The sequence below is a fragment of the Nicotiana tabacum genome, chromosome 7 (genome assembly GCF_000715075.1).
Source record: "Nicotiana tabacum cultivar K326 chromosome 7, ASM71507v2, whole genome shotgun sequence".
NCBI classification, from domain to species: Eukaryota; Viridiplantae; Streptophyta; class Magnoliopsida; order Solanales; family Solanaceae; genus Nicotiana; species Nicotiana tabacum.
The window spans coordinates 115,738,606-115,751,199 of record NC_134086.1 but is presented as its reverse complement, the minus strand read 5'-3'; the positions used below and the strand labels follow the sequence as shown (position 1 = coordinate 115,751,199).

The window sequence follows — 12,594 nt, the reverse complement described above, 5'->3', positions numbered from 1 at the left end:
AATCTCCTATTATGACCATGATTGTCATGTGGTCATCTATTAACACTGTGACATTCGGACAAATTAAATAATAGTAGCTTATTTCCTCTTGATAATGATGTTTCTTCAATAAAGGAAATGACACATTTCTTGTTCCTACGTCTTCCGCTGTTATTGTAGTCCGCTGCAATGTTTACTCTTAGATATAAACTATAAAGAGATATCTTATGTTTTGCTTGTCGTTTATGGATGTTGACAATTGTTTGCTTTTGGGTCGTGACAACTAATTAACTACATGCTTTTGGGTCGTAACAACTAATTAACTACAAGTATGCAGTCCAAACGTGTTCACCATGTGTCTCCAATCCAACTCAAAGTCCTCCCACAGATTCCAAATTATAGAGTCGGTCCGTAAAACTTAAAAAGTCTAAAGTTTAAAGGGCTAATAACTTGCACAAAAAAGAGGAGAAAAACATAAAATAAAACCAATAGCAATTGTGTGGTCTAGGAAGACAACTATGGCTTGTATAGTTGCACACAAGACTAACAACCAACATAAGCACGGAACAATAAAAAATATGATTCCTTTCCTTTCCCTTGTTATTGAAAGAGCTTTCTTCTCCCAATGCAAAAGCAATTACATAAAGTAAATAATGTTTCGCTTTTTTCCTGTTTTTTCCCTCTACCAAAAAAACTTTACATATCAGATACCTATCTAATGACAATAACATAGTCTAGTAAAACATTTTGCAAATTTTTAATAAAAGGGTGTCAAGCCAGCTCCCAACTCTTTACACACTAGCTAGACAAGTTTCCCCTGTTTAATTTCTATTTTACCTATCGTCTACAAGAATTCTGGATGTAAATCAAACTATTCTAACTATAGTCAAATATTTCTCTGATTGGAGGACAACTCTCTAACACCTTGTGAACAAATTGGCTGTTCTCTTATCCTCGATAAAAGGATTGAAACGTTCTCTGTTGCAATCTCAAGGCGTTCCCTTGACTTTGCTGATTCTGTCACTAGAGTAGAAACCATACTCTGCAGTAACTGAACCCTCTCAGTGTGATCATTGTGAGTATTTTGAAGAGATTTTGTTGATGGTGTACTGATTCGTCGCCACCGATGCGGCAGATATCTATCTGGTATTTGGAAGCAATTTCCAGTGGACAGAACACGGAGAGCATGGCGACAAAGTATTCCAGAGAACTCAAATTGATGGCAGCTGCAGCTTATGATGCCCTCTCTTGGAACCCAGTAAACTTTCCGCCCACCCTCGAGTTTTGTGTGGTGTCGGACAAGGAAACCGTCTTCCGTCTGAAATGATGCATAATGGGCAGCCAAAACAAGTTGTTCTTGAAGCTTGGAGAATGCGAATGGTGTCAGAACTGTAGCAGCATGTGCTTCCATGGGAGCGCCTGTTTTCAGGCATATATTTTGCAGATTTTGTTGCATAGTCTGTTGTTCTCCTGCTTGATCCTTGAAATCAACTGTAACAGCAACCTGATAATGCAAACTATGTAAATAGAGATATTTTTTACAAGGTAGGTGCAAACTATGTAAATAAGAATAGTGATCACCTTTTTTTGTTGCATAAGGTAGGTGCTAACTATTTAAATAAGAAAAGAGATCACTTTTAATTTGTAAAAACATATGATGAACCAATCATTACCACCTTGAGTGGGTTTTGCAGTATACATGCTAATTTTTCAACTATTCGACCATCTCTAACATTCAGCAATGACCTCAAGTTGCCTATACACCCCATCAAGTAAAGTAAGTGTAAAACCATACAAATTCATAACTTAAAATAACTAACGGAGAGGGGTGGGAGGGAACATGCGGGTAGCAACCATGGCATTCATGGCATTCTTCATGACAGACAATTTTCTTCCTGGCATATCCCTCAGAATACAGATTATCAGGAAGCAAGCCTGTGTTTCTACATCCTGCCAGTTTTAACATAATGAGAAACTTTGGTTCTGTAGCAGATATTAAGCCCCTAAACCTTCACCGGAGATATCAAGTCCCTAAACTTCATTTGGTTTTGAAGTGGTCACAAGCATTTATTCAGCACTTGAAGAAAATTTTACCAAGAATAATAAAGGTAAAAAATAACAGTTAAGTTCAAGATTACATACTTGCTCCACAAAATGTGCTAGCCGGGTTTGTGCACTCAGAAACCGTTGGATAAAAGCATTGATTGACTTTGAGTGGCCTGCTGTGGTCATACCAGCAAAAACATGGCTCCTAAGGTATGGTAGCGCCCACAGTGATCTCAAGGCAAATAAACTGGCAATATGCCTGTTTGTATGCAGTCCGAACGAGTTCACCATGTCTCTCCAACCCAATTCAAAGTCCTCCACAGATTCCAAATTATAGAGTCGGTGAAACTCAGCCTTCCAATCATTGTACCGCACTCCTAAAACAGCATTAAACCATGATGGAAACTTTGAAACAATAAGCCAAATGCAAAGGGCATGCTTAGTTGAGGGCATCTCCAAGTTAATTGCTTCTTTGAGACACATATTTTGATCAGTCAGCACTGTTTGTGGAGCCTTCCCATTCATGAACGCCAAGAATGCCTTAGACAATTGAAAACAAACAAATATCAACAGAGATTGTGGAAATTATGAATATACTCATTTGTAGACATCATTTCATATTTATCGTGCATTTTCTTTTATTTTCTCTAATTTAATAGTTTTCCTTCTCTTGGAGCAGGAGCGGGTAGTAAGAGGTGTTGTAACATTCCCAAATCGAAACCTTCATACCGTAAAAAGAAAAATATCAACAGAAATAACAAAAGGATTGATATAAGATCAGGCCTGCCAAAGAAAAACTATAAGTGCAAACATTTTCCTAATAGAAACTACTTTTCAGAACCATCAACATTCCTGGTGTTTCAAGACATAATTCCACTGTTGCAAGTCCACATACATTTGAATTTTATTAAAAATTTACAGAGCCTGATCTAGCAGATAGGTACTACTGATACCCCACAAGCATGAAAGCACGTGACCAGGCACATGAATCATAGGATGCATATGAATCAGACAGCATTAGATATCCAGATGCCATATGCTTTTCCTTTTCGGAGAGGATGGGGAAGTTACGGATTTAAAGAGGGGTAGGGATCTGAGTAAAAGTAAAGGCCTCCAAATTGGCCAGTGGTTCAGGTAAATTAACAACATGAATTTTGTATATCTCACTCCTTTTACCTTCAAAGACCAAGAGTAGGATCTCAAAGTTTCCTCTCGCAAAAGAACACAGCCAAAGAAGCATGGCATACCATAGTTGTTCACTCCGACCCATATCCCGAGCGGCATGTCAAAAGCAGTCAACCGATGAGTTGTATCAAACACCACGGCATCGCCAAAAACGTCATACGACTGGATGGATGAGGCATATGACCATGCAATATTTTCTAACCTGTTGTTGGAATCGAGTGAAAAATCATACTTGAAATTGGGATCTTTTTCCTTAATACTTCTACACATTCTCAACAAGTCTATGCTTTCGTCCTCAGGATCCACCTTCCTGAATGACTGAAGCAAATTTCTGACATCCTTCTCGGTAAATGGCAAGAAGCCCGGTTCCACACCCTTCTCGAGCTCCATAAGCCTCATCATTTGCTGCACTGAGATTCCTGTTTTTGCAAACATTAGAATTCGGCTCTTGTCTGAATTTGATATGCTGCGATATGCAGGAAGAAAGCGTACTTGGTTTGGCTCTAGAAGTTCGTGATTATGGTGGTTCATGAAACCAGTCACTCTCCATTCAGGCACTCCTAAGTCAGTTGTCTTGCTTATCCGCATATATGCTTGGCATCCACATCGGGAGGATTTTCTGTTCCTCTGAGGCTTATTATCATTAGCAGCTTTGACGGGAGTGTTGCCTGCACGATGGCAAACAAAATAGCGTCTTGTAAGCCCTTTGCCCACACCATCTTTCCCTTCTGTACGGTGACGCCTGATTGAAAAACCACAGCCTCTGGCAAATTCAGCATAGAATTCATAAGCAGCATCGTGAGTGGGAAATCTTTGTCCTATATACGGAACTGCATCATTAGTTGTCTCCAGAGACAGCCTTGTTTGATCGGGTGATTCCTCAGTGCTGCTTGTATCATCCAAAGACAGAGATCTCTGATCCGAGGAATCGCCATAAAGTACCATCATTTGCCCAGCCTCTTCAGACATTATAAACTTGTCAAGATACTGCTCAGTACAAACCTAGAACCATGTCTAATTTTTTAAGTCACACAGATATTGTAAAACTTCAACAGAATGGTTGTGTTTAATATGTTACAATAGATATGTAGCACCCAATCATGTTACTTAATACACACATATATAGACCTAACTAAACTAAACATGGAAGAGGCACTCAGTCAAAGCAGAAGCCAAAAAGAAGCGCTAATGGAACAACTCAAAGTTCATTTTGAAAAAAGACTAGCATCACAGCTAGTATGTGCATGCTGAGGCAGAAACTGACACACAGAGGCATTTATCCTCATAAAACAAACGAATACCAAAAAGACCACTTTTAATAGCTAATATTACATCTATTTTCACTAGCACCACTCAAAATCAACAAAAGACGAGTATTGTAGAGCCCCCTTTTAACTACATACAAACACTGTACACAACGATGTAAATTGGTGAGTTTTACAAACTTCTAATATTTCAAGTAAATTGGTGAGTTTTAAAATAGTTGATAAACCCCGGGAGAACCACGCCCCAAAAGCTAGCTATTGAGGTTGGAGAGTCCAAGTCTATATAAACCCCACATCAGCACAGTGCAATACCGATGTGGGACTCAAGTCCCATATCTTGCAATGGACCATAAAATAGTCCACTAATTGGCCACACCAACTTAGAGAAATAAATACAAAATTGACAACTTCAGTTCTCAAACCTAATGGTGTAAAGAAAGAAACACAGGTTGCCACAATGTAAACCTAACAAAAGCTCCAAATCTACAACAAAAAAAGTACGCAACTTTTACAAACTTGAAAATTATCTCCCTAATGTGATACTTAAGAGACTAATTCTATCAAAAACTATAATGTTTACAATGTGACTAAAGCATTAATCAAAGCACCACAAATTGAAATTTATACAATTTCTAAAAATTTCAAACAAATGACCGCGTTAATGATTACTTACAGGATCGGAGAAACGAACCAATGGTTTCATCTAGAGCACCATCAACGTTCGTCTCTACTGGAAACTCCATTGAACAGATCAATGCATTTGCATCTACAAACACGCGCCAAAAAGCGTTGTGATTGAATGATTATCCGTTGGGAAACAGAGAGAACAGCGTTTAAAAGTGAGGAAGAACCCTAATTTGCGCAGGTGTGTAATGAGACCGTTTTATACTGCGGCGCACGTTTAAGGGATTTGGTCTATTCTGTTAAGAAACGGCGTCGTCATCTATCCAAACGCTGTTAATCGAATTTCCCTTCTCCTCAATACTTCTTTTGTACCCCTCTGTTATGTTTTGGTAAATAATTCGCAGTAAATTTATACGAAACCTTTTAAATTTGAAGAGTTTCAAATAGCTTACGCGCAATAATATGAATTTATGAAGTTATATAAAGGAAATTGAACTATCTATACAAATTTTATAATTAAACTTAAATCACTTGTCTAAAGTTATCTTAAAGGTTTCACACAAGTAACTTTAGTTCGAAATCAACAATATAATTTCTCCAGTTTCGAAGTGTATGGTTTATTTGCAAAAGAAAACGTGGATAAAATATAAGCAATGGCTTCAAAAAGGGCTCTTTGAGAAAATCAGCCATGTTTTAGGTTTGTTTGGTATAACGGAAAATATTTTCCAACAAAATATTTTTTTGGAAAACAAGTTGTAATCTTATTCGAGTATTCATAAATAATTTAGATAAAATAAACATGAAGCCATAAATTTTCAAACCAACAACTTTTCGAACTCACAAATTTCATTAACTTTTGAACCGCTAAACTTTCGAACACATAAACTCTATAATTTTTAGATCCGCAGACTTCCAAACACATAAATCTCCGAACTCATAACCTTGGAACTCGTAAAATTTAAAATTTGTAAACTGAAAAATGAGAAAACCCGAACTGAAAATATATATAAAAAAAATATTTTTTTGGCGCACATGCGCGGGGGGAGGTGATGGGTTGGGTATGGTGGGGTGGGGTGGGAGGCGCAGATTAACGAAAAAAATAGAAAATTGAAGTTGGAGGGGGTTGGGGTTAGATGTGAGGGTAGGTGGAGTTTTTGGAAAATGTTTTCCTAACTTTTGCTAGGGGAGTCATTTTCCTCCAATTTCAGAAAAATGTGATATCTAGTAAAATATTTTTCAAGCTATTTTGTGTAACCAAATAGTGAAAAATGGGAAAACATTTTCCAGAAAATATTTTTCGTCATACCCAACACACCCTTAATGTTACGGCTGCTAAAGTGCATAAATAACCCTCAAAATGGATAGTCTAGAATTTTTGTCATCGCTATCCTCCTAGGTAGAACATCAAGTTTAAAAATGTTTGTTCCTCATTTGCTTCATGTACAATACTTTTAACTTTTGATTTTGAAACTGTATGCATGAATTAATTTAAATGGAATTTAAAATCACCCAAAAAAGTGTCATATCTCTGCAATTTGTTGGGCCACTTTTGAGTAAGGCCCATTCAATGCTGAGCTTCCAAATGGAAAATCTAAATAAAGCCCAGAATTTTTTGTGCCGAATGAAAACTAATAGTAATCAAAATCGGTGTTCTAATTTATATGACTGGAGTTGTATTTTCAAGTTAATGTAAAAAAAGAAATTGACTAAAGTTTAGCTGGTTTTCTTAATGAAAATTATTGTCCATGTTCATTTGTCTTAAATTGCTAATAAGAAAATATATATTACACAATGTAGAATAAATAAACTCTAAGGCATTAAAACTTTTGCTGGACGAGTATTTGATTCCTACTCCATATCAATTGTTTTGTTAACAAGTCAGTCGATGTACCCTCAAAGATTATAGTGAAATAGAATCCTTTCATTCTAATTAGAGATATCAAGTTCGTGCCACAAGAATAAATAAAAATTTAATAGAAAGTGGTTCCCGAATGAGGCTTAATGCTATGAAAATTCTGATTAATCAGGATCCAAAAGCAGGTATCAGATATTGGATAAGGAAACACTAAGCAGTCAGTGTTATACATCTATCTCCTAAACACCACCAAGGTATGTGGTAGACAGAGGCGGATTTAGCTCAATAGGTACGGTTCATATTAACCCATTAATTTTTGAAATCCAATTCATTGGTACGATTATTATTGTACATTAATTTGAGATTGTGTAAGAATCAATAAACTTTAAATTCTGAATGCGCCTTTATTTGTAGAATGAATGGAATTCCTTAATTTATGAATGGAGTAGTCTTGTATAGAAGCATTAAATTAGTGGATTTGAAATACCAAAAAAACTATCGCCTAAACATCAAGCCAACCTCATTAGTGGGTGAAATTCAAAAATAGTCATATTTACAACTGGTCGTTTAAAAACAATCAAATGTCAAAAGTAATCGAAATTCAGCCACTTTTTATGTAAAGATAAATTTGAGCGAAAACACTGTTCAAAATCCAGAAAATACGCCAGTATATTATGCTGAAGTTCCAGCATAAGTATACTTGAACTCGATTATACTGGAGTTCCAGGATAAGTATGTTGGAACTCCAGCATAATTTGATGGAGTTCCAGCATAAGTACACTAGAACTCCAACATAATAAACTGGAGTTCCAGCAAGTATACCGGTCCAACATAATATACTGGAGTCAGCAAAGTATACCGGTCCAGCATAATATGCTGGAGTTCATACACAGTTGCACCGAACTCCAGTATATTATGCTGGACCGGTCTCTGTTGCAGCAAAATTGTGGCTATTTTTCATTGACTTGGTAAACGCTGGCTATTTTTGAATGATCAGTTCGAAAACTGGCTATACCGTGGTATTTTTACCTCATTAGTCCCTCAAATTTTATACTATTGTCTTTGTTATTTACTTTTACACTCCAAACATATATATTGAAGTATTGCAAAATAATAGTAGTAATATTTCCCGTTAGAATATATTTGAACCGTTTTTACCTGATACCAAACAGGCAGAGGCGATCCCAGAATTTGAAGGTTGTAGGTGCACGACCAAGATTTCCTTTAATGCTATACCTAATTAATTTATCACTATTTTAAAATATATATATATATATATATATATATATATACATATATAAATTGATTTTCTTGTCAAACTTTTCGGGTGTTAGTGACCTCTGTCTTCACAATATAGGTCTGCCTCTCCAAGCCTTCATTAACCTCATAAATAAGTGAGAATGTCACAGCCAATTAAAGTCACAGCCAATTACGATTTATGACTTATAACATACTCCTAAAAGAATAAAGCTAGTGGGAATTAAGGACCACCCATAACCCATTAAAGTCTTATCGCACTCAAAATAGTGCTAATTCCAATAAACTTTGCTTGTTTATTTCAATGAAAATATTTTTTCCCTCCACCAATCAAATTAATATAAACTAATATGGTTGTAAGTTGTTCGAACTTAATTTGGTATCTCACAATTAACTATTTTCCTTATTCACATTTCAATTTATTATTCTAAATGCAATTTGTTTGCAATGCCAAGGGAACTAATTACAAAATAATGTAATTAAATCTCTTGAATATAAATTTGTTTTATTTCTTTAGTTATGTAAAATTCATCAGTCACATATTATGACTAGTCGGATAATTTTGATTTTTCATAATCTAAAATGGCTGACAGACAGGCTATAAAACTACAATCAAAACACCCAGCTTAAGCTGTAATCCTCAAAAGAACAATAATTAAACCAAAAAAAGACAAAAGCTATTTTATTTTCTTTCAATGAATATTTTCATCACTTGGCCCTATATGTACGTAATATTCAACGTATCATACTCCATAATTATTAGACTCGCACAAGGTAATTGTGTTCTTTTTTTAATGTCAACTTGTCACGTGATTCGTCCTATTCTTTTTCATTGGCTCCACTCCTTGTCCATTCAAAGTTAGTAATTTTCGTGCCAGCAGTATTTGGTAGAATTATTTTAGTCTTCTAATCATAATCATAAATCAGCTACAATGATTTCTCAATTTCGAAGAAAAAAAAAATATCCTTTTTCCATTTATTTGTGTAGACATACAAAAATAACAATTTTATGTAGTTTTATTTTTGTTACTTTTTTTTATAATGTAAAAGTAGATGTAATATTTAGGCGACTTTTGAAGAGAAAAAAAAAAGTAGAAAGGCGCAGAGATTATCTTAGCATAATGAAAGCCAAAGCTAATAACTCTTTTGAGTCGACGGAATTTAGAATTTGGATCCTTTATTATAGATAAAATGGTCTTTGGATTAAACTAGCGTTTGGTCATAGATTTTCGAATTTGTTTTGAACAATCTAATTTGGGTGAAGTTTGGTTTGAAGATGAAAATGTGGTTGGACATAGGTTTTCAAAACATATTTCACTTTTTTTTGTTGGAAAAATATGCAACATGACTTATACCCACGAGTTCAAAAAACTACCACAAATATCCAACATAATCTTTATCAATAACATTCATTATATTACTGCAAACCATAGTCCTGAACATAAATAAATTTGGTACAAAATTATTGTTTTTATAATGAACTACATAATACACTATCAGATGGCCGAGAAGACGAAGCAACATTGTTACAAAATAATAAATGGTGGGCTTTTTTTATAAAATACAAAAGTTTAGGATAATTTTTAAAAAATATAATAGTGATATTTTGAGCTTGAGCTGGTTTTGAGATTTAGATTTTGGGAATTTGCCAAAATATATATAAAATATATAGCCAAACGGGTCCTAAGTTTTCATTTGTTCCTTTTGTAAGTTTAATTAATCCAATTGTAGAAAAAGGTTATGCTAAATCTAAATATTTAAACCGAAGAATGTAAAGAGATATTTTAATGTCAAAGTTTACCTTGTCGTTATGTATGTAAAATACCTATTGATTATTAGTAATGTATGCGTCATATGGGGTGTATATGGATTGGGTTGGTTTGGTTTTATCAAAATCAAACCAAACCAACTATATCGGTTTGGATTGATTCGGTTTTGTCGTATTTTTCAGGTTTTCGAGTTTTTTGTTACTTACATATAATTTCAATCTTAATTTGTTAAATATTTGATAATTAAATATCTATTTAATAAAAATATAAAAAAAATTAACAAACATATTATTAATTAAAATATTCTTATGGGAGAATTCTATTAGTAACACATAATAATTATTTTTTTAGTTGTTTGAAAATAATTTTTCGTTGATATAAACTTTCAGGTTAACCGAATTTAGTAATTAAGCATAAAAATAATATGATACCTAAATATTAATAATCACTTCACATTCCAAAAAGATATAAGAATTCAATAGATTTTAACATATGATATGAATATGGAAGAACAAAGAGATAGACGCATTTCAGTAACACTTGATAAGAAAGTGATCATACAACCCATTATTTAAGGTCAATAAATATGAAGTACTTCATGTTCTATTAAAATTTATATCCCGCAAAAGAATCTCAAATATTTCTAGACCGAACCTAAAAACTGCAGTAAATCGAAAAGTCAAATCAAATCGAAATGTCACAGAATATATATATATATATTATATTTATATATCGGATTGGTTTAAATTTTTTAATCGATTTGATTTGACTTTTCGATTTACTGCAGTTTTTAGGTTCGGTTTATACACCCTAGGGCTACCATCATATAACAATAGAGAAATATGATATTTCTTGCTTAAATATGGAGGAGCGGATAAGTAAGAATAAAGATAAGGGTTTCAATATAAAGAGGAGAAGAGGCTTCACATGTTTCTTACAATTATTCCCATTACAGTGATTTGTCAGTGGAATCTTTTGAAACATTAGCATCGTCATAAAACCACAAGTTCCATGTTTATTATTAAAATCAATATTCAAATATTTTGATCATGTATTATTAAAAGGATTGTTAACCATGAATTAAAGGAGCATTGGTATAAAGTTTAGCCTTTTACTTTTTAGTATGAGATAACGAGAAATAATATTTAAGATTAAAATTTCAGATTAGTTTGTATGCAACTCAAATATTTCTTTGGTTATTGTGTTATCTATCGATTGGATAAATTTGACCACTAATACTTTGATAATTATGGGAAAAAATCTTTAACCTTTTTGTCTTTAAATTTTGATCTTTTGTGATTTTTAGTATTCGCTCGCTTTATTGACCGTTTTATCACACCTCTTAGTGTCTTTTGTTTTTAATCTTTTCATCCACTAATATTCATAAGTACTACCTCTATCATTCAATAGTCCATCAGTTCCTAATGATCGAAAAACCAATAACCTATAACATATTGAATTCTAAAAAGGAGATATCTTCTTTTTGGTAAGTTTTACAATAAATATCACTTGCTGAAAAATTGTAAATTGCTATAGAAAAATAAATTACGAGAAATGGGAAAGATAGTGCCTTGTACATAGAAGGCAATCATTCATGTCACATGCACATTATATTCTTTGCATTTTGAATATTTGACCCTTGCTTGAATTTTTGTTAACGAATCCATTTTCACATGGGAGAAATTAAGATAATTAAATATGAGTTCCAGCCGTTGATGAATAATCATGTTAGAATTTCAAGATTTTTGGGTCAACTACTATGATTGGCTCCACTTTTTCAGTTTTCACCCCATTAATAGTAAATTTTTATTATGTCAATCAACTAACTACAAATGAATCAATAAATAAATAGAAAGTACATTTGTGGGTAGTTAGAAAAATTAATAACCTGACCCAAATTGGAAGAATATTGAGAAATTCAAGAAAGTGGACTTTATACAATAGCAAAAATAAGAATTACAACAAAATTGCCACCTATTAAGATTGAATGACTTTCATAAAGAAAAAAAAAAGAAAGATCACGCTGTTATGAAATATAACTCAAAGTAACAACATGGAACAAGAAAATAAAAGCAATTTAGTAAAACAAAAATAAGAAATGAAGATAGAGAGAAGGAAGAGATTTTTTTCTTCAATTGTGTGTATTTTCCTATCTATTACATGGCCTTTATATGGACATAAAAAGTGAAGAAAATATGTTATGGAATATGTCATTGAACATACAAAATATGTCATTGAATATGTCATTAAGCATTTGAGATGAAGATCATGGAAGAAGAGTAGACATCCACCATAATGTAATATTTATCATAACACTCCCCCTTTGATGTCCATGATAATGTGCCTCGTTAAAACCTTACTAGGAAAAAACCCTATTGGAAAAAAATAATAGTGAAAGAAAAAGAGTACACAGGTTTAGAAATACACCTTTTGGTTGCCTCGTTAAAAACCTTGCAAGGAAAAACTCAGTGGGACAAAACTTTGTAAGGGAAAAAGAGTACAACGCGTATTAACTCCCTCTGATGAGAGCATCAATTCACATCCTTGATCATTCACATCTCAATCTTGTACACTAGTTTCTTGAAGGTTGACGTCGGTAGAGATTTGGTGTACA

At 33.6% G+C, this 12,594-nt stretch overlaps 1 protein-coding gene across 2 annotated transcripts; it reads right to left on the bottom strand.

Moving 5' to 3' along the window:
* Window positions 1–552: 552 nt before the first annotated feature.
* LOC107771187 (protein FAR1-RELATED SEQUENCE 11) lies at window positions 553–5,352 on the bottom strand. Of its 2 annotated transcripts, none has more exons than XM_016590525.2 (4): window positions 5,149–5,352; window positions 3,202–4,169; window positions 2,122–2,565; window positions 553–1,483 (listed from the first exon to the last, which is right to left on the bottom strand). In XM_016590525.2, the coding sequence occupies exons 2-4, from the start codon at window positions 4,156–4,158 to the stop codon at window positions 866–868; spliced, it is 2,019 nt and encodes a 672-aa protein (XP_016446011.2). In that variant the 5' UTR covers window positions 4,159–4,169; window positions 5,149–5,352; the 3' UTR covers window positions 553–865. The 2 variants fall into 2 exon arrangements, with proteins under 2 accessions (XP_016446011.2, XP_016446009.2); XM_016590523.2 differs by having other exon boundaries at window positions 3,202–4,212; window positions 5,149–5,351.
* Window positions 5,353–12,594: the final 7,242 nt, after the last annotated feature.